Genomic DNA, 26,352 nt, shown 5'->3' on the forward strand with positions numbered 1-26,352 from the left:
TCAGGAGGTGAGGTTTGGGTGAAGGGGCTCCTGGCATCGCCGGGTGTGAAGGGGCGAGCTTCGTCGGGGAGTCTCCCGCAGCATGGGCGGCAACACTGGGCCTGCGTGGAACTAAACACCAAGTGGGGCTGTAGACACTCTTCCCAAGCTCCCACCCCACAGCTCAGGGCCCTGCTGGGGAGGAAGAAACTGTCCAAGCCACTACTGCCCCCAGGCAGAGCAAAAGGGAGTGGGCTGGCACCACTGAAGGTCATTGCACCCCCACTTCAATCCTAATGCTTCACCTCCGTGTTTCATATATTGGGCTTCAGAGTAAAAACTGCTTTCAAATAAAGGAAACCGACCCCAAAATTATAAACCGCTGGACTAGTCTCGATCCTCATTTTAGCTGAGGACAGCAAGGCCCAGAAAGAGGTAGTGACTAGGTTAAGGCTAACCAGGAGCGAGTGGTGTAGTTTCTTCCTTTTGTCTCTCCAGGGACCCCTGGTGTATTCTGGAGGGCTGTGACTCCAGTTCCGACACTCCTCGGGTCTATAATCCTCCTCCCTTGAGCTCTGAGTGCTCCAGCTTTAGGGCCAGTCCAAAATGAGAGGGAAGCTTCCCCCAACAGCTGTATAGTCCACCGATGCCCCTCTCCCAACACACACACACACACACACACACACACACACACACACACACACACACACACACTCCTCACCTCCTGGAGAGCTGCAGCCTCACCACTCCCTGGGGGACCTTTTCCTGGTTTGCAGAGAGTCAGAGGTTGGGGCTGGTGGCCAGACCCAGGCCCAGGTAGGGCTGGGGGACCGAGCGAGGCGGGGCACATCGGGAAGTGCAGGTTCTGCATGGGCACCCAGTCGGGCTCTACGACTCTCTGCATACGGACAGCTTCGGCCATGTACCTGGGGAGCAATAAGTCCGATGCAAGGAGTAGTGACCTCCCTGGCCTGGTGCCTGAGGTCCCCGTGCCTCCTCAGCTTGGGAAACACTCATCCTAAGGCTTGGTCCTGCAGAGAGCTGGGGCCAATCTCACCCAGGCTGCAGTCCCTCTACCCCATTTCTTGTGGCAAGAACACACAGAGGCAAGGAAGTGGGGAGGCTCCCACAATGCCCTGGAGGAAACCCGAGAGGAATGTGAACAGTGAGTGGAAGGGCCTGGGAGCTGTGCTAAGAGGCCAGGGGAGATGACCCAGCTTCACCCCACCCTTCCAGTCCCAGGGGCCACACTGCTCAGATCTCTGGTTTGCCAACTCACTTGGGTCCCAGCGGTGCACAAATTGTTAAATACCAGTTGCTGGCACAGCCGTGGTCGAAGGGGTTGTATCCCTGCAGGTATCGGCACTGGAGGGGGGTGAGAGTGGGAAGAGCAGCTCAGAGCCAGCAAGACTGCGCAGGCCACCCCGACTGGCCCTCCTTCCTGGAGCCGGTCAGCCCAGCCCAGTGCTCCAACAAAACTCCCAGGACAGAGAGGCGGAAGAGTGAGCTGAGGCTGCCCCTAACCCACTTCACAGTGGCTCTCTCCAGGCAGCCCTGGCACTGCACCCACCTCACCTGCCTTCTCAGGGATCCTTCCCATCAGCTCTCTGCAGTATCCTCCTTATCTCTGTCTCCTTTGGCCACACACATCTTCCTGCTACCTCCTTCCAGATAGATGTTCAGATTTTTTTTTTTTTGCTGCCAAACTGCTCCAAAGACAGTCACGCACACAGGCACACCCGGCTCCCTCCACTTCTCTACTTTCCCGCCTCTCATTTTTTTCTAAACTTGTGCTTGCACTGAATTTCGCTATCTGGAAGGGCAGTCATATGACACCTAATCATATTCCCCTAACCAAAATCATATGGCCCTGGAAAATCTGGGCTGAAGGTCCTGAGTGCCCAATGCAGTAAAGGTCAAGCTCAAAGGTCAAGTCCTCCCCTGGGCACTCTTGACCAGGTTTTCCTCCTCCCCTCTCTGCTTCTTCCCCCCTTGGGCCTCACCCCCTTCCTGAGCCCCCTCCTCTTCCCCTAGTGCAGGCTGAGTCTCACTCAGACTTCAAAGAGTCTTAGCTACAAAATGTTTGGCATGACCAAAAGTGGCCCAGCAGCATCCCTGCCCACCACCAGCTCCCCTGTGCCCCCTGTCTGTTACTAAGACTTTAATATTCAACACTATTCTCTACCAAAAGGAAACAGGATTCCACGCAGGGTAGCTGATCCCTGGGGGAGGAAAAGTCAAGACAGCTCCAGAATGTCCTATTGTTGCCAAAAAGCAACACTAACCATTGTGATATTTTGAGTTCTGCCTACTTAAAGGTGTTTAAAACATTTAAGAGAAATGTATTGTATTTGCAGTTTTAATTAAATGGCTTGGAGAGTTTCATCAAATTTACAATCAGCATTTTAAAGAAATACATGTTGATTTATTAGATGTACATGAAGTATAGAAAATATTGATGGTTCAATGCTTAAAGGAATAATTGTTTAGTAAATTCCTAATAACTGACTAATAAATAATAAAGCAGAGCACCTTCCTCTCTCTCTTTTCTTGGGACCCTCTGAGACATGAATGGAATCTAACAGCTCTGAAGTTTCTAGACTGTCCTTTCTCACTGGCTCCAGACCTGGGTCTCCTCCTCCAACCCCATGTTTCAAATGCCCTTCCGGTCCACAGGACCAAAACCAGACTGGGCATCTTCCCACCCCATCTCCCTGCTGCCCTGGCTCTCCCCCTCCCCCAAGGATGAGGGCACAGTCTTCTCTCTCTCTTTCCTTCCTCTTCTACCAAAGCATCATGGAGTCCTTTGTTTGCATGTTCGCTCATTTGCCATTAATATTTGGGGGCTTTAACAATGTTCTAGGCACTGTGCTGGTGGAAGAGCAGGCAGCAGGCCAAGAAGGCAAGGTGCAGGCAGAGCAGCGGCCCAGGAGGCAGCAAGAGCTGGGCCCGGAGAGGCTGGGGTAGGGCCACTGCAGGTGCGTTCAGTTTCAGATGCTGCTGTGTTCAGTTGGGAAAGATTAGTCTAAGGGCTGCCTGCCAGCTCTGGCCACTTGGAAAGTGCAGCTTTGGTGTGACAGTAAGGACAGAGGCCAGGCTGAAGTGGGCCGAGGAAGGTGAAGAATGGCACGAGTGAGCACAATCAACTTTTTCAGGAAACATGGCTGAGCTGGAGGGGAGAGTACAGTAGATGGAGTGGAAGCCTGTGATGTTAAGGGAAGGTTTTGCTTTGCATTTAAGATGAGAGAGACATGAACATGTGTAAATGATGATGGGGAGGAGTGATAACAATAATAACAGCATATATAGCACTTACTTGTACTAGCCACTATTCTGTATGTCTTATGCATATTAATCCATGCTGCCTCCTACTTTACAGATGGGGAAACTGAGGCACCAAGTAACATACCCAAGATCTCCGTGATAGTATGTTGTAGAGCTGTGGTTTGAGTTTATGTGATCTGTCTCCAGAACCCTTGCTATCATCCACTAACCAAGTGGCCCCAGCAGAAGTTGTGGCCAAGGGATGGAGGCGGGATGGAGGTACCTGAACTGGGGTCTGCAGGAAACAGGAAAGAGCCTTGCCTGGTGAACCACAGAGTGCCCACCACATTTAGGTTTCTTAGGCTGGAGTTCCTGGATTGGGAGGTCCCATTCTAAGCAGTGGAGGGAGGGCATGCCTATGGCCTGACTCGGGTTGGAAGAACCACAGATGTGGGAAGGGAGAATGTTGCTCAGGGGAGGCTAAAATGTATGATTTTCTATGTAGAATCAACAAAAAAAGCTATTAGAACTAATAAGTGAATTTAGTAGAATTGTAAGGTTCAAAACCAATATACAGAAACCCACCGTATTTTCTTATCAGTCATGCACTGTATAACTATGTTTTGGTCCATGGCAGACTGCATATGCCATGGTGGTCGAAATGTAATGTAATGGAGCTGAAAAATTCCTATCTCCTAGTGACGTCACAGCCATTGTAACATAACAGTGCAACACATTACAATTACCTACACTCTTCAGTACAGTAACATGTTGTACAGGTGTGTAGACTAGATAAGCTATATCACATAGCCTAGGTGTGTAGTGGGCTATACGATCTAGGTTTGTGTAAGTACACTCTATGATGTTTGCACAACAAAATTACCTAATGATGCATTTTTCATAATATATTTCCATAGTTAAGTGATGCATGACTATAATAATAAAAAAATGAAATTCAAAAAAAATTTATAATAGTACAAAAACATGAAACATTTAGAAAAAATGTAAAACAATATATGCAAGATCTATTTGCTGAATGCTGCAAAACACTAATGAAAGAAATTGAAAAAGACCTAAATAAATGGAGAAGTATACCATGTTCATGAATTAAAAAACTCAATATTGTTAAAATATCAATTTCCCAAATTGATCTATAGGTTCGGCGTGATCCAGATGAAAATCTCAGCAAATTTTTTTGTGAAAATTGACAAGCTGATTCTAAAATTAACATGGAAAAATCAGATAAACTAGGATAGCCAAAAGAATTTTGAAAAAGAATGAAGTCAAAGAACTTAATATACAGCTACTAATCAAGAGTGTGGTATTGGCAAAACAATAGAGAGCCCCCAAATACACTCACACCCATATAGTCAATTGATTTTTGACAAATGTGCAAAGGTAACTCAATGGAAGAAGGGTAGTATTTTCAATAAATGGTGCTGGAAAAACCCATATGCAAAAAAATAAAGCTTGACCCATACTTTGCATTACATACAAAATTTAACCCGAAACAAATTGTAGGCCTAACTATAAAATCTAAAATTATAAAACTTCTAGAAGAAAACATTAAAAAAAATCTTTGTGACCTTGGGTTAGGCAAAGATTTCTTAATTACAACACCAAAAGCATGATCTGTAAAAGAAAAGGAAAAAAACTGACTGTGTACTTCATCAAAATTTAGAACTTCTAATCTTTAGAAGACACTGTTAAGAAAATGAGATGACAAGCCACAGACTGAGAGAAAATGTTTGCAAAACACATATCTGAATCTAGAATATGTAAAGAACTCTTAAAAGTCACTAAGAAAACGACCCAATTTTCTTTTAATAAGCAAAAGGCTGGAACAGATATTTAATCAAAGATGGCAAATAAGAGCATGAAAAGATGCTCAACATCATTCGTCATTAGGAAACTGCAAATCCAAACCACAATAAGACACTTTATACACTGACTGATGAGAATGGCTAGAACGAAAAAACAACCGACAACACAAAATGTTAGTGAGGATGCAGAACAACTGAAATTCTCATACATTGCTGTGGGAATGCAAAATGGTACAGCCATTTTGGAAGACAATTTGGCAGTTTCTTATAAAGTTAAACATACAGTTACCATATGACTGTGCAATGTCAATACTAAGTATTTATACCGAAAGAAATGAAAACTTATATTTACATGACTGTACACCAATGCTTTTACTGTCTTTACTTATAATCACCAAAAACTGGAAACAAACCAAATATTCTTCAATTGGTGAATCGATAAACCAGCTGATGGAATACAAATGATGGAATACTGCACAGCACTAAAAGGAAGAAACCACTGACATGGGCAACAACATAGATGAATTTCAAATGCATTATGCTACGGCTATAATTCCATTTATATGAGACTCTGGGGGAAAAAAAATTGTAGGGATAGAAAATAGATCAGTAGTTGCCAGGAGCTATTGGCTGCAAAAGGCCCTAAGGGAATTTTTGGGGGTGATAGAACTGTTCTAAATATTGGTTATGATGGAGGTTACAGGATTGTATGTGTTTGTCAAAACTCATGTAACTGTGCACTGAAAAGGGGTGAATTTTACTGTATGTCAAAAAGAGAACCCTATCATGGCTTCCAGGTTTCCAATGCACCCGAGACTAAATTCTCCACCTGACTTTTTGGACCTTTTAAATCTGGCCAACCCCAAGCAGTCCACTTGACATCTTTGCCATCTTCTGCTCCAATTATGACTGTTTCTTCACTATCTTATCCTCATTCCGCAGACCTTCAGTCTCCAATGTCTTTTTGCAAACTGGCCCCGCACCTGCAAGCCCTTCCCTAACTTCTGCCTATCCCAAATCACTATGTGGTAGGCCCTGCTCCGCAAGGCGGTCCTTCCTGAACTATTTCCTTTAGGCGTCTGTGCTGCGCAGCGTAGGACAGGACCCTCAGATTGTCCACGGGTGTCTAACGGGTATTGTTCTGATTTCAGGTTCTTTATCAACACAAGCACAGCATGTAGCCTTGCTCATCTCTACACCCATCCCTCAGAATAACGCACATGTGGCCCAGCACACAGTAGGACCTCAATGCAGTGCACCCAGGAAGGAGCGTAACGACCGAGATCCACTAGGAGGCGCGATTTGAGCTGAGTCTCGGTCTGGAAGGGCTAATGAGGCAACTTTGAGAGAGGTCAGGCCATCAAGGATTAGGGCAGAGGAGTAAGAGCGGAAAGTGAGAAGGTCCAGGGGGCCCTACGTGAACACCCACAGCCTGGTGCGGTGGCGCCGCGCTCGGCCCCGCGTACCTTGCCCTCGCAGGAGCGCTCGGCCGCGCTCACCGACATGGCCTGGATCAGCAGCAGCAGGAAGAGGGGCACCAGGAAGCCGGTGGCGGGTACAGCCACCACGATGCTGCGCACCAGCTAAGGAGCATTGCGGCCGACTGTCTTCCCTGGCCCCGCTCCTCGCCCCCGAATTCGCCCCAAACAGCCCTGCCCACAGCCAGCCCGGTCCATCCGCTCCCCTCTCCGATCCCGCGTAAACCTCACCCCAGCCTGCGGTTCAAGCTCCAGTGCCACCTTTAGCACCCCTTATCTGTGACCCAGCTAGATTCTTACCTCTTCGCAGTTCCTCCCAGCCCCGCCCATCTCCCCGGCCCCATCCACTCTCACCTAGTCCCGGACTGGTCCTCCCAAGCAGCTTCTCTTTTTAACCCTGCCCACCACTAGCCCTGCCACCGAGAACCCGCCCCTCGGCGCTTCCCGCCCTCCCCTCTGCTCCCCACCAGGACCGGGAGGATACGCTATGACTTTGTCTATGGAGAAAGGCAGGTGGGTAGTGCGCAGCAGGAAGATCACGCAGGTGACCAGCACGGCGCCCGAGTAGAGGCATAGGGACAGGACGAGCAGCATAAAGAAGCGGAAGTTGCGGTGACCGATGCAGTTATTGACCCACTTGCAGTGATGGTCAAAATCCTGGGCGAGAGGGGGCAGGCCTCCAGGACCCGACCTCTGGCCTGGCCTCCGTAGCCCCTAAATCTGAGGCCTTACCTCCACCCCCTATGCCACCTGCCCTTGGCCCCACGGGCTACTCTTCCCTTCCCCACACCCCCGCAACTGAGCCACAAAGTCCCTAACGCTGGCATTCCAGTGATTAGAGCACTGTTAGGGCTCTGTGGCTCACAAGGTCGCCTGTCAAGAGGCCTTTAGAAGCAAGGCCTTCCTGGTCTTCTGTGGGACACATCCTGGTGGAACTTGGGCAGGACATAGAGTATCTCTGTGCAGTATGTTTTCTTATCAGTCAGATGAGGATAATAACACCCTTGCCCAACCAGCCTTCCAGAGTTGTAAGGACTACATAAGACAGTACATTTGTAAACCTTTGCAGGCAGGGCAAGTGAGAGAGACAAGCCCTCAGATCCCAGGAGACACCCGGAGGTGGACAGGCCTGCAGCCAGTCTGAAGGCCTTGGGTATCTAGTGTCAGTGAGCCTGGGGATAGGACAGGGGTGCCTTCCCTCCTCCTAGCCTGACCAGGCCCAGCATAAATGTGGATGTCCTTGTGTGTGTCAGCACCAGTGCAGGCCAAGGCCAGCCTCCCAGGACAGATGCAGGCAGAGAGGCGGCGACCTACAGGAGTGACCAAGAGGGGCTGGGAGTTACTGTCACTCTTGGCCTTTTGCAGACCCTAAAGTGGTTTCATGCCTGCCACTGGCCTCCGTGTGAGTGGGCCTCCTGGTCCAGGCCAGGTGCTGGGGGTTGGGGGGCATGTGTGGGCAGATGAGAGAGGCACTCACCTCCACACAGATGTTGCACCAGGGGCAGTGGTAGGTCCGGGGTGGGCGGTGGAAGCAGCATTTCTGGCACCAGTGAAGGCGGAAGGCCCTGTGGTTCACCCATACTACGTGCACCATCATGGGCCCCTGTTCATTGGAGCCTGGCATGGGAAAAGAATTGGGCAGTATCAGGAAGCTCTTCCATCAGTCTGCTGCTGGGGGTGGGGAGAGGCTTCCTTTCCCCTGCTGGCTCTAGGAACCCCATGGCCACAGTATCACTGGACTCCAGGAAAGGTGGAGAGGAAGTAGACAGAGAAATTCCTCGTCCCTGCTGAGTAAGCTGACCAAGCTCAGAGAGGTTGTCAGTCAAAGAGAAGGCGGGTTTCCGCAAGAGGAGTTCTGTGAGAACTCGGGCCATTGAAATCGTGATTGATGCTTTAGGGAGTTTACGCAGTGGAAAGAGGAAGAGAGAACTAAGCTGTTGTGAAGCTCTGGTTTCTCTCCCTGACCTGTCCCGGCCCACCCCTCCAAGGCACCTAGATTTCTGTTTTTCCACATCTCAGCAGCTTGGGAAACGAAGTGCCAGAAATAGGGCCTGAACAAATGAGGACGTGGAGTGAAGGGGTTCTGAGGCCCAGGGAGGAGAGATGGGAGAAGCACTTTGGAAATCATCCTGCAGGCAGGAGCCATTAGGATGCTACCTCCTTCTTCCAGGGGACCCAGGTCTCACCTTGATGCAAGATGCCGGGGTCTGAGAAGTTGAGTGAAACAAGACTGAAGAAGGTGAGCAAAAAGAGGAGACTTGTGACGATGGGAAAGGCCCACTCCCCGTTCTGGGCCAGCCACCTGCAACTAAGACCAGAGTACGACTCAGCCCTGATCTGGGGTGGCCTGAGGCTGCCCCCAGGACCCAGTCGACCTCTCAGGACCCACAGACCTTAAAAACTGCTCTAAATCTCCAGGCTATTGACAGGTCCATAGAGGCTCCACCAAATGTCCCTCGGTATTATCAGCCACCAGCAGCACCCAAACGCACCAAGCACTCTATACATCTATGCCTTTGCACATCCAGTTCCCTCTACTTAGAATATCCTCCCTTCCCTGACTGCTGTGCTGAACTCCTGCGTGCACACTATCATTCAGTATCTGTTTTCCTTTCTCTCTGTAAGAAACCTGCCAGCTTGTATGGTAGACTCACGGGAATGCAAAGAAGAGGCCGCTGAAAACCAACAGCAGCACAACATTGAAGGCAGCAAACAGGCTTGGGAGGATCCAGGGAAGTGGGGCCTGAGGCGGAGGATGGGACTCCTTCATGAGGGGCATGGCATCCTTCAAGACCGGCATGGCTGGACCACTGGTGCCCCCAGGGGAGATCAGAGCCACCAGGCTCTCTCTCCCCTGCTGGCTCCAGGAGCCCCATGGCCACAGCTGCCCCGGAAGCCACAGCTCAGGGTGGAAGGAAAGAAGTCCAGTGTGACATCACAGAAGATGAGGAGAATGAGGAGAATGAGGGCCAGGGGCTCTTCAGAAGAACTGTCTGCAGCCTATGAACGTCACTTCCACAGCAAACCCACCCCACTCTGGGGACTGAGAGGTCCTGCCCCTGTGAGGAGGTTAGCTTCGAGACTACATGAGATTAGAGAAACATGGAGGGAGAAGGTGGGTGATTTTAATCACCCTTTTGGGCTCAGTGTTGATTGAAACAGTACTCATTGCTTACTCTATCTCCGTTTTTTTCCTTTTTGTTATTAAAAAATTCCACTTTGGGGGAGGAGCTTCTCTCATTTCCAGGGTTGGCTTCATGACAATTCTGATCAAGGAGACGTAAGTGGATGTCTGTCAAGAGTTTCTAGAAAAGCTTTTGCCTTCCTGATAAAAGGTAAAGGACACAGTTGGCACAGCTCCATTCTTCCCTTCCTGTCCTGAACCGAGGCGTGCTGGCTGGGGTTGCCACGTTGGATCCATTAGGCAATAAGCCAACATGCTACACAAACAGAATGACATCAATTACATTGTTGAGTCTCTGTCCCAGCCTTGAACTGCCTTCTCTGAGCTGCTGATTATGTGAGAAAATAACTAGGTTTTCTGTTGCATGCAGCTGACATTTGTCACTTGTTTTAGCTGCTAAGCATCTGAAACCCTCTATGTTTGGAGGATTTCCCTGCACCGTAAGTCTTGATGAAGGGCAAAGACCATTTCCCCATCCCGTTGGAGCTGAAAATGCCAAACACTCTCATTCAAAGCCTCTCTTGTAACCAGCACACAGGCTTGTGACCTAGGCGCCACCAATTAGCCTCAGAAATGCTACCACCGACCAATAGAGGAATCTGTTGAGACATAGCAACTGTACATATTGTCAGAGCTCCCATGTGTTGAAATATAATGGCTGTTTCCAATGTCACTTTAATTTCAACAGAGACTGTATTATTCTTCAACATGGATAAAAATTGTAATTCCAAGATTCTTACTTTGAATTGAGCTAAATAAACTGGCACATTTTGAGGAAATTAACTAAAAACAGAGCAAAAATCCCTTATCATACAATTACTGTTACATTTTCTTGTCTATTGAAACATTTTTTCTTCATGATATTCAAATTAAGAGGTTAAAATCATTATAGTAAAAATGTTAGCTTATAAGATACTTAATAAGATTATATTTTAAATATTAAAGTTTAAAGCGTTAGGTATTTTCACTTGTTATTATTTACTCTAACTATACATGTATGCACATTTAAAATATCTACATATCAAAATATATTAAAATTAAAATTTTAAAGATATATGTATGGTAGGAAAGAATTGGTAGTTTTGAAGAGAAATGATCTTTAGATAACACTGTTTTCAACATGATACAGTAAAAAGTTATTATTTGCTTTCTGCCTATTCTACCTAATAATAGAGAGTTATTATCTCATCTAATCCAAATGAGTAATGCTAATGGGGTCTATTCACTTACATACTTTTTAAAGAAATTTTACATCCTGTTTTTGGAAATTTTATGATCATAGACAATGATTATAAATAAATAAAATGAAAGAAGAGTTCTCTCTTCTAAAAAAAAAAAAGAAAATGCTGAATGTTACATTACCTTCTGCTATGCCATGTAAAGGATTGTTAGTCTGATTAATAATACAGCCAGCACTATAACCATTTCTTATCCTCAAGCAACTATACTCTTATGTAGCAACAACTTTTTTTGATGTTGCTATTTTCTGATACTGGGCCCCAAATTCAGAAGAATAAAATCAACCTTGTGTCTTTTTGACTGCTAGATAATACTAAAGGCTCACTCCTCCACCCTATAACACATGACATGGCATTCTCATGTATTGATGGATATTCAAAACATAGATACAATTAACGTGCTCCATATTTTCTTTATATGCTCAACAATCATGTAAGAGCTGCCCTATTTATTGGGCCCACATTGTCGGGCAAGCTTATAAATAAAAAAAAGAGAATTTAATCTAGGTTTGGTATAGCTAAAGAGTTATCGATATGAATACGTTTTTCAGTAATTTGCATACTCTTTCAGAGTGGGTAAAATCACACTGGAGTTCAAGTGCAAGGTCCAACACAGAGATTATTAACAAATTGCCTTCTAAGGGTATTTTATTCCTTGGTTTAAAACATTCAAGTCAGTTGGCAGCAATTGTGGCACACATTCACAGAACAGATTTATCAGTGTTTTCACTGTCCATTAACACATTTTCTCCTCAGGTTAATTATCATTACGGGCCAGCCAGGCATACTGGCCTCCTTGCTGTTATCAAACACTCCTGGTATATTCCAGTCCTGGGTTCTTTGCACTTGCTGCTCTCTTACCCTGGAAATCTCTGCGGAGTGTGCTCCCTTACTTCACCAACCTCTTTGTTCAGTTGATACCTTCTGCCTTTATCCGGATGCCTGCACTTCCAATTATTTCCCAATGGTTGGATTTGGGGTTGATGAATGTAAATATTTAAACAGCTCTTGCATAATTTGTAAGACGTTTTCCAGAAAGTGTGTATATGTTTATACTCTCATTATGAGCATACTTATATTATACTAAAACTCAAAATTAATATTAACATTAAATAATTTCTCTAATTTTATAGATGACAAATGATACCTTGATCTTATCATTTATAGCTCCTTAAATTACTTATAAAATTAAATATTTTTATGCACCTACAGGTCATTTTATTGTAGTTGTTTTGTGACTTGCCTATTTACATCTTTTGTTTGTTCACATTTCAATGTGAAAATGTTGGGGTATTTTTCTTTTTTTAAATTGTGGTAAATATGTATAACATAAAATTCACCTTTTAAACCATTTTTAAGTGTACAGTTCTGTGTCATTAAGTACCTTTACATTATTGTGCAGCCATCACCATCATCCATCTCCAGGACTTTTTCATCTTCCACACAGAAACTCCATACCTATTAAACACTAACTCCTTCTTATTTCCCTTCCCACCCAGCCCCTCATAACCACAGTTCTATTTCTGACTCTATGAATTTAAGTATTCTAGGTACCTCGAATAAGTAAAATCATACACTAGCTGTCCTTTTGTGTCTGGCATTTAGCATAACGTCCTCAAGGTTCATCCTTGGCTGTTAGCAGTCCTGAAAATTGGTATGTTGTAACATGTATCAGAATTTCCTTTCTTTGTAAGGCTAATAATATTTCATAGTATGTATATATTGCATTTTGTTTATATATTTATCTGCTGATAGACATTTAGGTTGTTTCCAACTTTTAGTTATTATGAATAATGCTACCATGAACATGGATGCACAAATAGCCATTTAAGTCTCTGCTTTCAATTATTTTGGGTATATATCCAGAAGTGGAATTTCAGGATTATATAGTAGTCTTATGTTTAATTTTTTGAGGAACTGTCATACCATTTTCCATAGCCACTGCAGCATTTTACATTCCCCCAACAACGCACAAGGGTTTCCAATTTCTCCACTTCTTGCTAACTTTTTTTTAGTGATATTCTTATCACTAGGGGTAAAGTGGTATCTCATTGCGCTGTTGAAGAAAGTGGGTTGTTTTTTTTCCTGATTTGCAGGAGTTCTTTTACATTAAAATTTTGGCTGGATTTATTGCAAATGTGTTTCCAGTTTGTTATTTGCCTTTTAATTGTGTGTGCAATTTTTAATATAAAGTTTTTGTTATTTTTATGTAATCAAATATATTGATAATTTCCCTAACATTGTCTTACCTTACTTCTAAGTCTTTCCCTCTTTTTCTGTCTGATAAATATTTAACATTTCTTGTTTACTTTTTCATTTAACTCTTTAAACTACCAAAAATTAATCCAGGTACTAAGTTCCTTATATATATTAAAGTCCATGAGTGGCATTGTGAAGTACCTCCCAGATCCTCCTCCAGAAATGAAGAATTTATCTCCCCAGCTGTTGAAAGACAGCCTCAGCTTGAGGGATTGCCTCCCCTAAAGAAAACTGCTCACCCAAAGTCCCGCCTCTTTCCAGGGGGCAGCTTATAACCAAGGAGTGAGCAACATGAGGGTATAAAGGCCCAGCCACTTTGCCCCAGTGCAGGACAATTCTGAAGGGCCTTCCCAGCCTCCAAGTGACTTTAGAGGTTAGCTAAGGCTTTCCTTGGGCTCTTATCACAGATTGACTGCTCCCTTTGCTCAGTCCCATTTCCTTCCCTTCCCCTCCACAGGTTTTGATCCCCAAATCATTCCCTAATAAACATTCTTCATGTTAATCTCTAGAGTCTATTTGTGGACTTTTTGTTTCATTAACTTATTGAGTTTAGTACCATGTATTTCAATTTTTGTAGTTTTAGAATTCAGGGGGCTTTTTCCATTCTTAGTTATCATCATCTGAATCTCTATGATGTTATGTAGCAAACAAAAGCATCATAACGTAAAACTATTCACTAATAAATAAGAAATGAGGTCCTACTCAAAGATCGCCTTTTATTTTAAACTAGCATCTTCCTTTCCTATCTCAACTGCAGTGTAAAACAACACCAAATACAGGTAAAATGGCAACTTATTGCAAAGTTCAATTTCAAATTTTGCCCCCCAAAAAGCAGAATTTTTATGAATTTGATAGAAGTGATATTAGAATACCATTTAAATCACCCCCAAACTCTAAAACATCTAAAGATTGAAGAAGGAAAAATAAAAAAGGTTGACAAAAAATAATGGCTAGTGGTATCACTGGTAAATTCTACCAAACATTAAGGAAAGAACACCAGTCCTTCTCAAACTGTTCCAAGAAATAGAAAAAAAAATACTCCCTAATTTATTCTATGAGATCAATTTTACTCTGATACTGTCTGATGCCAGACAAAGACATCACAAGAAAAAACTACAGAGCAATATCCTTTATGAATATAGATGCAAAAATCCTCGACAAAATACTAACAGACTGAACCCAGTAGCATATTAAAAGGGTTATACCCCATGACCAAGTGAGATTGATCCCAGGAATGTAAGAGTGGTTCAACATACAAAACTCAATCCATGTACTACATCACATTAATAAAGTGAAGAAAAAAATACAAGACGATTATCTCGATGCAGAAAAAGCATTTGGCAAAATCTAACACCCTTACATGATTAAAACACTCCACAGACTAGGAATAGAAGGGAACTTTCTCAAACTGATAAAAGGCCTTTATGAAAAGGCCACAGCTAACCTCATACTTAATGAGGACAGACTGAATGCTTTCCCCCATGAGATCAAGAACACGATTAGTGTGCTTGCTTTCACCACTTCTGTTTAACATTGTACTGGAAGTTCTAGCCAGAGCAATTAAGCAAGAAAAAGGAATAAAAGGGATGTTGAGGGGCTGAATGAAAAAGGGAAGGGATTAAGAAGTACAAATTGGCAGTTACAAAATAGTCAAAAGGATATAAAATACAGCATAGTAAATATAAGTCAATAATATTGTAATAACTATGTATGGCGTCAGGTGGGTACTAGACGTATTGGAAGGATCACCTTGTTAGATACGTATATGTCTATGCTGTACACTTGAAACTAATATCATATTGAATGTCAACTATAATTTAAAAAATGTTTTAAATTTTTTAGAAAAAAAAGTGAAGCATATACACTGGAAAGAAAGAAGTAAAACTATCTCTAGTTACAGAGGACATAATTTTTCATATAAAAAAACTTAAAGAATATACACACAGATACACAATTAAAGCTAATAAATGAGTTCAGCAAAGTAGCAACACTATTCATAATAGCCAAAAAATGGAAATAACCCAAACATTCATTAACTAATGAATGGATAAAATATGGTATGAAAGAACATTACTTAGTGATAAGAAGGAATGAAGTACTGATATGGATAAACATGGATAAACCTTGAAAACATTAAATGAAAGAGGTCAGACACTAATGACCACATATAGTATGATTCTATTTAGATGAAATATCCAGAATAGGCAAATCCATAGAAAGAAAGTAGATTAATGGTTGCCAGGAGATGGTGGGAAGGAGGGATTGGGTAGTATGAGGTTTCTTTTGGGGATGATGGAAATATTCTGCAATTAGATTAATAGTGATAATTGCACTACATTATGAGTATACTAAAAACAAATGAATTGTTTAGTCACTTTAAAATGACTAAAATGGTGAGTTTTATGTTATGTGAATTTTATCTTAATAACAAATTTTTTAAAAGAGGGAGAACAGCCTTTAAATATCAAATGATTACAGAGCTCTGAGGAAAATCGATGAAATTCATGTGTTTTTTAAAAAATATTTTGATTTTTCAAAAAATGACTCTTATACCAAGAGAGCCCAGACTGAACTTTTAAGTATTCTATCATGTTACCAAACAATAAAGAATGATTCATTCTTCTTGGTCCTGAAAACCAGTGTCTGACAGCTTGCAGTCCAAAGTTAGCAAGAGAAGACTGATTGGCTGGTCCAACTGGTCTTCTCTTGCCACACCTTAGCTGTAGATGGGCCGGCCTTGAGTTAAGGGCATCACCCTGGACAAATCCATGGGTGACACTGTATAGAAGATAGCCACTGCGGGGCTTTGGGTGGAGCAGAAGCCCCTCATCAGAGCTAAAGTCCTCTCTCTCACCAACACCCTCCCATTCCTCCTCCATTGTCATCCATCTTGAGAATTATCCAGTCTTCCCTGGACCTCCCAGCCCTTACTGCCAGGCTGTGGAAGACTAAGTGTCATCCCAGTTGCCTTCCCTTCCCTACTCCCTCCTGCTCTTCAACCTCCCTCTCACTGCTCCATGCCCCGACCTCCACCCCACAGTTCTATTCTGAAGAAGTTTCAGGAGAACATCTCAGCACCTGTTATCTCTAGGAAAGTCAGAAGTTCAGGGCTTTGGGCAATTAATTAGCTCAAGGCCTCTCACAGGGCTATAGGTGAATGACCCAGGGAACATTCCTATGGAAATGGTTTGAGGAAGCTGAGTCAGCCAACATCTTTGTCAGGGCTATGAGGCAACTGACCCTTGGGGGGGTCAGTGCCCTGTCTTCCTTGTTGTGCCCTAACCTTCACCTTAGGAGGTAATTTGGGCCCATGAGACTCCTAGATCACTACATTGTCCTCTCCCTAAGAGGGAGATATTTTGAGGTGTTTTGGAACAGGAGTAGGGAGTCCTTCTGGTACCACATCAGCAACGAACTGTATCTACTCACCAGCCCAGGTCAGGGAGCCTTCTCTGCCCTCCCAGAATTGGCTCTTTTGATCCTCACATTGTCCCTTCTCTTACTATCAAAAATCTTCATCTGAACCTCAGCAGAGCTGTAACCTAGGTTCCTTCTGCCTCTCTCCATACCTCCACGGCTTTCTACCCAACCTGGTGCCATAACCTCTCTGAGATTCAGTTTTCTTATCTGTAAAATGGTAATAAAGATAGTACTTACCTTTTAAGAGCAGTCGTAAGGTTTTAAACAAGATAAGGAACATACTGCATTTCCTACAGCACCTGGTGAGCCATAAATGCTCAATAGACATTAGCTGCTGTTGTGATTTTATTAATTTACCAGTCATACGACCAATTCTAAGAAGCACTTAGTATGTGTCAGTCCCTGTGCCAGGAACCTAGGGGTACTGTGCTTGGCCTCAGATAGATTTAAATCTATTTGGAGAGAGAAGAGAGATCACTAATCAATAAAATAGTTCATAAGCATATAATTTGGTATGGTTTTCAAAAATCTGTCAGTATGCTCAGAAATCTCACTCAGCAACTCTGCCTCTTAAAATATAGTCTCTCTCCCACCTGCTGCATCTTTGAACGCTGTTTGGCTAGATAAGTCCATCATCAAGATGCAGCGGGCTGGGCTTTGGGAAACTCACAGGGGCCAAATCTGGTTTTTCCATCTAGTCCTCTCTTCCACATGCCAAAGCCCCAGCACCAACACAGTCAGGACATCAACCAGGATTCCCCCACCTCCAGGACACAAGAGCCTGAGTTCCAGCCGGGTTCTGGGGTAGAGGGAATTGTTGCCCAGGGGGTATTGAAGGGAGGATCAAGAACTTTGTCCTTGCCAAAGCCCTAGAAGGCTCCTTAGGTGGGGGATAAAGGACAGAGGTGGGGGATGGAGAGAAGGTATGGCCAAAGGCATTTGTGGGAGGGAGGTGGGAGTGACCACACCTAAGGACCGGGAGGAGTCAGAAACCTAGGAACTTAGCCAGCTAAGAAGATCAAATTTCAAATTCCTCTGAGATGAACTGAGAGGAATTTGTGGACACTGGGAAGCCTGAGAAGAGAGAGAGCCAGAGGGGAAGACTCAGCCACTCCACCTACCTTCTACCTGAGTCCGCTGGGAAAGGGCAGCAGGCAGCAGGGCCTGGAGCTGCCTTCCTGAGGGCACTCACCTGTCCGCCCTTCCTTGTCCCTCCGTATCTGCTGGGAGAACTGGAGAGGGAGAGAAGACATGGAGCCAGACAGGATTCCGATAAAGCTTGACCCCAGGTGAGTGAAGGCAGCAGGCCCTGAGCCAGGAGCCAGTTGCTAAGCAGCAGGTGGCCTCTATCGCTCTGGCCTGTCCCTACCTTCCTCCCAGGGCCTTTTGGGTCTCAGCACACGGAATGAGACAGGACTGAAAATGGTCCAGCTGTCCCCGAGGTCCTCAGGGATATGTGGTATGGGCCAGTGCGTGACCCCTCAGAGTCTTGGCTTTCTCTCCCCAAATGGGAAAAGAAATACCTCAGAGTTGGGAGCTGTAGGGAGCATGTAGAGTACCCATCCTTAGCGCTAAAGGCCCACTCTTTCTCTAGGACCCTGCTCTTTCTCTTTAGCCAGCCCCTGGGTTGCTGCCCACGGGAAGTAAAGAGAATGAACTGTGGGCTCTTTGGGCACTGCAGTCAGACCTGCCCATGGCCCAGGTGGCAAGCTGCCTTACACACTAACCTGGCCCAATCCTCCATTCCCTCCAAGGATCAGGATCTCTAGGGGAAATGGAGAAGCTCCCTGAATCTAGGAGTGTTTGAGGGAGTATCAAGTAACTGGTACCTTCTCCCCTCCACAAGTCCCCATATTCTGAACACAGGCTGGTGTCTCTCCAGGTACACGGCAGACCTTCTGGAGGTACTGAAAACCAATTACAGCATCCCCTCTGCCTGCTTCTCGCATCCTCTCACTGCAGCCCAACTTCTGAGAGGTGAGTCAGGGACCTTCCCCAGAGGGAGCCAAAAGGAGGAAATGAACATTGCAGTGGTAAGTCAGGACAGCTGAGAAGACCAGAAGAGGAGGCCGTGAGCTGGCCAGCTTGGAGAGCCTGAGAGGATGGCTGGCCAGGTGTCTATCACGATTAAATCACGATTAAAGCCTTGGAGAAGATTAACTCCTTGAGGATCCAATAAGCCAAAGAGGGTCATGACAACCGAGCCCTGGAGATAGGCTTGCATGTTGGGTCTCCCACAAATCCTAGCCTCCAAGCTCATTCAAATTGAGATCCTGGCCTGGAGCATTTTTCAGACCCCAGGAACATTCAGGGACTCCAGATGGTCCCACCATGACCCAAGCCCCACAGAATCCCCTTGAGGCCTGCACAATAAAAAATAGCCTTCTTAGGAAAAGACCTCTTTTCCTACCATTCGAGGGGGTGGTTATTATGAATAATGTTCTTAAAACTTAGGCGAACCTGTAAAAGTATTCTGACAGTGCTGGGCAACTAGATTCCTATCATTGAATTGATTTTGAAAGAGAAAGGCTGAGGACTCAGTTTATTCCTTGAACGTGCCTAAAACATGACAGTCAATTGAACCCAGCATCTTCAAAGCAAATGTAGCTCATTCACATTTTATTTCATTTTCTTACTACATGATTAACTACTTCTTAGACATTGATAAATAATGCTCAAAAAATACTCAAAATACTCAAAAATACTCAAAAATACTCAAAAAATAGTGTTTAGAAAGAATTTCTTATAAAGATAACATGTTACATTCAAGTGTTCTAATTAAAAATAATTTTTGATGGGTGAAAAAGAGGAAGGAATTAAGATTAATGTTTTTCCCAGCCTCCTTCCCGATGTAACCTCAAGGAAAAAGCTCTTTCCGAACAACAGGATATGATCGGTGTGCATTAGGAGGCACACATGGGCATGTCCTTGGACAGTGTTCAGCCTTGTGTCAGTTGCTCTGTATCAGAGTTAATGTCGACTGCCAGAGTGTCCAGGGAAACCCCGTAGCTGCTCTGTGGTTCGTGCCATTAGGCAGGTGCTACATCTAGCTCCCAAAACCTCTTGTTCATAGACTACGGCTGGTGATACAAGTCTCTCCTTACACCAGTGGTTGTAAGCCAGAGGCAATTTTGTTCCCTAGGGGACTTTTGGCAATGTCTGGAGACAGTTTCTGTTGCCACAACTAGAGGATGCTACTTGGCATCTAGTGGGTAGGGGCGAGGGATGCTATCCTGGAAACAAAGGAAAGCCCCCCATGAAGAGGAATTATCAGGGCCAAAGTGTCAGTAGCGGTAGCGCTGAGACTGAGAATCCCTGTCTTACAGTGAAAATAGATCTCACATCGCTTTGCTACAAAATGTGCAAATAGAAGCACCAATGATGTTCAAAGTAGGGAGAGACCATTCTGGGCCTGGTATTCCGGCGAGCTGCTTTATTCCCAGGCGGAACTGTTGGGAGTGGGTAGCAGTTAAAGCGTGGTGAGCAGGCTGTGGGCACTGCTGGGGTGGGGATGGAGATAGAATGAGCAGGCAGGTTTCCCAGACACTGAGGAGCTAGGTTTGGCAGGATTCAAGATTGCTGGTGAAGAAGGAGGAGTCAGTTGAGAGGCTAGGCCTGTAAGGTGGGGCCGGATGAGCGTCTGGCAGAGGAGTTGCACTTTATCCTGTAGACTGAAAGAGCGCTGGCTGGGGCTCTGAGACTGGGAGGGGCAGGATAGTACTTCCAGACCATTAATCAGTAATCAAGGAAGAACTTTGAGAAGCACAGGTATGAACTAGAGGTTATTGACCCAGTCCAGCATGAGGGACGAGAGTCTGAAACAGAGCACTGTCAGGGAAAGGAAGGGAAGGGTGGAAAACATGGACAATCCAAAGAGCATCCGATCAGGTAAATATCTAGACGAGATAAGTGAAGGAAAAAGAGACTCTAATGATGACTCTGGGGATCTGGGCAATCGATCCAGATATAAACAGGCTAATTGGGGAGAGGTGCCCATTGGAGGGTGCCAAGACATGGCTTTTCTCCTTCATTTGCAAACTCTGTTGTTCCCTAAAATAAATGCCACCTAAGAAAGAGCTATTCTGGAAGAACTACTGAATCTTTCACTAATTCGTTTTTGAAATGCAATTTGTGATATGATTGTAACTGTCATCTGTAAAGGACTTTCTTTTTTTAATATATATAACGGACTGATTCAAACATTTATATGGAATTGTAAAGGACCATGAAAAGCCAAGACAGTTTTGAAAAAGTATAAGAAGGGTACCTGCCCTACCAGAGATTAAGGCTTATAATAAGACTGGAGTAATTAAAGCAATGAGGCAATAACTACAAGGGGCTTGACAGGTGGAAAAAAGGAAGAGAACAGAGGGCCCAGAAATAGACCCATGCCCACCTGGGGACTTGTTCTGTGAAAGGATGCTGTACACATCAGTGGGGCATGATGGGCTCTTCAAGAAGTAATGCTGGACAATTGCCTGTCCCTATGACAAATAAATAAACATGAAAATAGTTCCAACAGAGCTTTAATCCAGGTAGATTAAATACCTAAATATAAAATGAAAATATTGTTACAAAACAAAATATAGAAAAGATATCTTTATGAGAGAAGAGAACAATTTCTTAAACACAAGAAATGATCATGGAGACTGACCACATAAAGGAAACAAACTTCTGCACAACTCAAAACACTATAAACAACATTAAAAGCCAAACTATAGACTAGGAGAAGATATTTGCAAGCCTATAACCAACAAAGGATGAGTAGTCAGTATAAGAAAAATTACCAAATAAGAATTGGATAAAATATATGAACAATTTACAGAAGAGGAAATTCAAACAGGCAATAAATACACAAAAAGATTATCTATTTTGTTAGGATTTAAGGAACCACAAATTAAATAATAAAATATCATTTCGTTACTCTCTTATAGGCAAAAATAAAAAGCCTGATAATCTCAAGTGGTGGTGAATTTGAGGTGAACCGTGAACCCTTACAGACTGCTGGTGGGAGTATAAATTGGTATAACTACTTCAGAGATTAATTAGATATCTGTAACACTGAAGAGTCTCATCTCCTACACTCAAGCAATTCTAATTCTGGGAATATGAATAGAGGAACTCTCCTGTATGTGCCAAGGAGACACACCCAAGAATGCTTATTGTAGCATTTGTTGGTCATAATGAAAATTATAACAATCATGAAAACAAGTTCGGTGGGAAAAACGTTTTGCAGGATGATGCCATTTACATAGATTTTTAAAAAAATGCAAAGCAATATAGTATGTTGAGTATGTACATATTTTGTGAAACATTAAGACATAAATGGAAGAGATATATATGAATAGTAGTTAGCCCTGAGAAGTGAGGTAAGGAAGGGAAAAGGATTCAGGAGGTACATACAGGGGTCTTCAAAAACATCTGTAATGTTTAATTTTTCTAAAAATAACTTTTGAAGAAAAATTGGCAATATCGCAACATTTTAAAATGGGTTGTGGGTAGAGTAATATTTGCTCTATTCTCATTTTTTTGAAATGTACAATTTAAAAAATTATTATAAAATCATTTTGACAGGCTGTTAGATTAAAAAACAGAAAAGAAAAAATTTTTTAAGTTAGAAATTATTTTTATTTTGAATTATAGTTGACACACAATATCATATTAGTTTCACGTGTACAACATAGTGACTAGACATTTATATAACTTAAGAAGCGATCACCCTTGTACTAGACTAGGAAAAGTCTAGTACCCGTCTGACACCATACAGAGTTGTTACAGTATTATTGACTACATTCCTGTGCTGCACTTTACATCTCCATGATTATTTTTATATTTGTTAATTTGTACATCTTAATCCCTTTTTCACCCATCAGAAATTATTTTTAATTAGAACATGTGAAAGTAACATGTTAAGTTTTTTATAAATTCTTTCTAAATGCTAAACAGATATGTTTTTTCTTTCTTTTTTCTTTTTTTGAGCATGCTGAAACCAGGAACCCAGTGTGTATGTGGGGCTTGCTCTGTCATTGTATTTTGACATACGTTCACTTTTTCCTCCAGTGTCAGAAACAATACTTGTTTTATTTGTCCATCATCTGACTCTCCCAGCTAGAATGTAAAATTCATGAAGGCAGAGAGCTTTTTGTTTTTTGTTTTTTGTTTGCTACACTCCACCACCTAGAAGAAAAACCTATGAGCGCTCACTAAATAGTTGTTGAATAAAATAATTTATTGACTGTTTTGTAACAGACCTCAAATAAGTCCTACGTAACCACATCATTATTCCTTTTTCTATCCAAAGCACCCAAATTCAGGTAACCCTTTAAAGAGGAGAGAAAAGAAACTACTCTACGTTCTCAGATATTTGTTTTAATGTAATTTTTTTATGGCTTACAAAATGTTCTTTTTCGGTTGATAGGTGGTATTTCCATTTTTCAGATTTAGAAAGACAAAGCCTATCTTAATGGCTTTGCAAATTGATACAGCAAATTATTGGTAGAACTAGTACTAAAATTTCCCTCTGACTTTGCCTTTTTTTTTTTGCTAGACCCTTCCTAGAAGATGTTTTGCTGTTGTTTCAGCTCTGGTTTGGTTTTCTTAACCCTTCCTGTTCTCTCCTCCTTTTCTTTCTCCTCCCCGCTCTTTACCCATCCCACCCCCAAGAAAACTTCAGTTTGCCAATCTCATTTTCTTTAAATAAATCGCTTTTTGGAGGAATGGGAAAAATACTGCATTTCGGTTATATCAACTCGTAGAAAAATTATTGTGAAACAATTGTTTTAGATATACTAGTCAAAACGCCTTTCATTAAAGACGAAATTCTCCATTTTGCCCTTCCTTGTGAAAAATCAGACTGATAAAAATCAAACTGATAAAGATACCAAAATATAAAACAATTATTTCTAAAATAATTGCCGCTCTAAGACTACTTGGATATTTTTAATTTCTAGTTTTACTTTAATTATTAAATATTTTACTATAATAGATACTGTATTTGCCTTCTGTTGTCATCTATTGCTATTGATAAAAACACAGCCATCTCTTTTTTGTTCCTTTGTGGACGGGGGTGATACTGACAGTTGTTTTCTTCCCTATTTCTGTGTCTGTCATTTCTTTCCTAAGAGAAAGTTGAAATGCTTTAAAATACATTGGCAATGCACAATAAATCTTTCCTTTTGCCAGATGCTGGTGTAACATGTGTAATACTACTGAGATTGGATCTCCCAGGCTCCAAACCAGACTAGACCAGCAGCACCTCTCTTTGCAAAATACACAACTCCAGTTTTGCCGATTACAGTTACAGAATAATTTCGGAAAATGCATGTCTCCCTTGTTTGTCCCTAACCCTGATAGGGTAGGGTATCCTTTTCTCCAACACTCAGAGTCTCCAGTCTGTGACTCCCAGGGCTTCCCACTGTATTCCCCTCTCCTTTAATCCTCACTGGTACCTTTATAAACTGATCTCTAGTGATGTAATCATGGGTGAGAAGGTAATATATTTGCTAGTTGGTAGACCTGAGAAGTTGGATGAACAAATGTTGGACTGAAAAAACCCTTGTATAAGAACTTAGGGTAAAGGTAAAGCATTGCTATGGGGAAGCATGCTATCGATGTTAACTCTGTGGCTGGAAAGGGGGCAGTGCTTTTGCTTCCTAATGAAGGGGTTCATCACTATATTCCAGTAGACCTCAAAAAGAGCAATGAATTTTACCACAATAAAAAAAACGGGGGGGGGGGTTGGATTTAAAAATACACACACACACACACAGAGCTACAAGTGGAGGAGGTGGTCCAAGTTGAGAGAACAGCAAAAGAGACCAGAGAAGGAAAAAAAGTCAGTAGTAGAGACTGGGACTCTCACAAGAGCGGGATCATTCCTGTCTCGCTCTCTGATGTATTATTCCTGGTATCATGTAGCAGGTACTAAGTAAATATTGTTGAATGAATGGGAGGGTTAGATGCAGGAGATAAGATGAACAGGACAAAAGTGTTCAGGAAAGTGAGTTATTCTTTAAATTTCTATCTTAATAAACCTGATTTTGATTTTCGGGAAGCGCGTGTTCATTTTCTTTTCCTCTGAGTTCTTTAGCTTCTGGCAGTGAAGAGATAAGGTCCTGTACAATAACATAGCACTATAGTCTTACCCATAATATCAAAAATGTCTGAAACAACAGGTATCAGAATACAAAATTTTACAGAATGACTGCAGTAATATAATATGTATGCATTTCAACCAAGATGATTTTTTAAAATTACTTTTTATTGAGCAAAAATATTACATACCAGGTGCTGTGCTAAGAGGTCTGACGAGAGGATAAATAACTTGTTTCAAGGTCAAGCAGTAAGTGGAATTTTACTTTGAACTCAGGTGTCTCTGTCTCCAGAGCCTAAGCTCTTAAGCTCCATGGAAATAAATATGCAAAAATAAAATAATTTTTGGTTAGGAATGAGCTAGGATTATGGGTGCTACTCTTTCTTCAAAATTTTAGTGTTCTTATATTGTTTCCATTAGTTAAAAAGGTAATCTTCACTAATTCAGAGACAGTGGGAAATTTGCTAGTCGCTAAAGGTATATAATTGTATTCAGAATGGTCAGTTAGAGAAGCATTTCCCAAAGTGTGTCCTTAGAATACTAATCCCAAAGAGTGCTTCATGAAAACAGTCTGCAGTTTTGTAAAAGGTGTATTCCATAACCTCTTTTTTTTTGGAAATTTACAATATAAATCAGATTAAATGCTTTAGTATGCTCTGCAGGAAAGAAACCTGTTTCACTTTAAGGCATTTTCAGAAATCCTTTGGCCATAGAACACTTTTGTCCCATAATATCAATTAAGGTACAGAAAAATAAGTTAAGGGACAATCTTCTAAAAAGTTAAATGAGTCTGATGCAGAGCAGTGATGTCAGGCCACGGGTGCTAAGGAGCTTCTCTCTTTCTTAGCTTTTGCACCGTGGAAGTGGATACAAGAGCCTGTAGATGCTGCAAGTCTGAGAAAGAAGACAATACCAAAGCCGGCAGTTATAAGAACAAACAAATGCTAAAGCATTTCTGTATTGGACAGTCAGAATATGCTGCACTCCCTCCTTCATAAACTTAAACAACCTTTTAGGATTGCATTTGGTTGTTTATATCATTCCACATTCCCTCCTATATCTATGTGAACACACACCTATAGTCAGCGTGTATAATGGTTAAGAGTCTGAGTTTAGCATCAGGAACCCCAACGTTTAAACCCTCGCTCCTTCACTCCCAGGCTGTGTGACCCTGGGCAAGGTGCTTAGCACTTTAAGTTTTGTTTCTTGAAAAAGCCTAAAAAACGGAGATGACCATAGGAATTCTCGCGGGGTTATTTCATTCAACGAATAGTCACAGTTGCTGTTTCAAGCTCTAGGAGATAGAACAGAGAACAAGCCTGACAAAGTCTCTGCATGGGTGGGGTTTACACTAAGGTGAGGGGACAAACAATAAGCAATTAAATAAATATCAAATAACCTCATTGGGTAGGGGGAGGGGCAGATCGCACAGGGCACATATAGGAGGCTGGCTGAGGAGTGGCATTTGAGTGGAGAGCTCAGTGATGAAAAGGAGCCACCCACTAGGAGCTCAGGGAGAAAAGCTGAACCAGCAGAAGCCAAGTATAAAGTCCTGGAGGTGGGAGCAGCTCACATGCTTGTTGGGAGCCTTAAGGAATAGTTGGAAAATGCTAAA

General features: G+C 42.8%; 2 protein-coding genes across 2 annotated transcripts in view; one reads left to right on the forward strand and one right to left on the reverse strand.

Annotated features, from left to right (window-relative positions):
* Positions 1 to 10,653, reverse strand: ZDHHC19 (zinc finger DHHC-type containing 19). The gene is made up of 8 exons (XM_015600084.2): positions 9,199 to 10,653; positions 8,731 to 8,852; positions 8,022 to 8,161; positions 7,029 to 7,201; positions 6,533 to 6,638; positions 1,259 to 1,344; positions 701 to 905; positions 1 to 111 (listed from the first exon to the last, which is right to left on the reverse strand). The coding sequence occupies exons 1-8, from the start codon at positions 9,342 to 9,344 to the stop codon at positions 1 to 3; spliced, it is 1,089 nt and encodes a 362-aa protein (XP_015455570.1). The 5' UTR covers positions 9,345 to 10,653.
* The window catches only part of SLC51A (solute carrier family 51 alpha subunit), a 27,509-nt gene continuing 10,575 nt past the window's right edge, over positions 9,419 to 26,352 (forward strand). The window contains exons 1-2 of the mRNA XM_015600095.2: positions 9,419 to 9,512; positions 18,443 to 18,622. Coding sequence (XP_015455581.1) covers positions 9,419 to 9,512; positions 18,443 to 18,622 — 274 coding nt within the window. The remainder of the gene's footprint in view (positions 9,513 to 18,442; positions 18,623 to 26,352) is intronic.

Source organism: Pteropus alecto, unplaced genomic scaffold, assembly GCF_000325575.1.
Source record: "Pteropus alecto unplaced genomic scaffold, ASM32557v1 scaffold311, whole genome shotgun sequence".
In the NCBI taxonomy this organism is placed as follows: Eukaryota; Metazoa; Chordata; class Mammalia; order Chiroptera; family Pteropodidae; genus Pteropus; species Pteropus alecto.

Bases quoted from the DNA above. Each gene is read 5' to 3' on its own strand.
- ZDHHC19 (XM_015600084.2), bottom strand. From the start codon at position 9,344: ATGCCGGTCTTGAAGGATGCCATGCCCCTCATGAAGGAGTCCCATCCT. The intron at 7,202-8,021 runs GTGAGTGCCTCT...CCTCTCGCCCAG, and splicing joins GGTGCAACATCTGTGTGGAG to GATTTTGACCATCACTGCAA. The intron at 112-700 runs GTGAGGAGTGTG...CTTGGTGTTTAG, and splicing joins AGGCTGCAGCTCTCCAGGAG to TTCCACGCAGGCCCAGTGTT.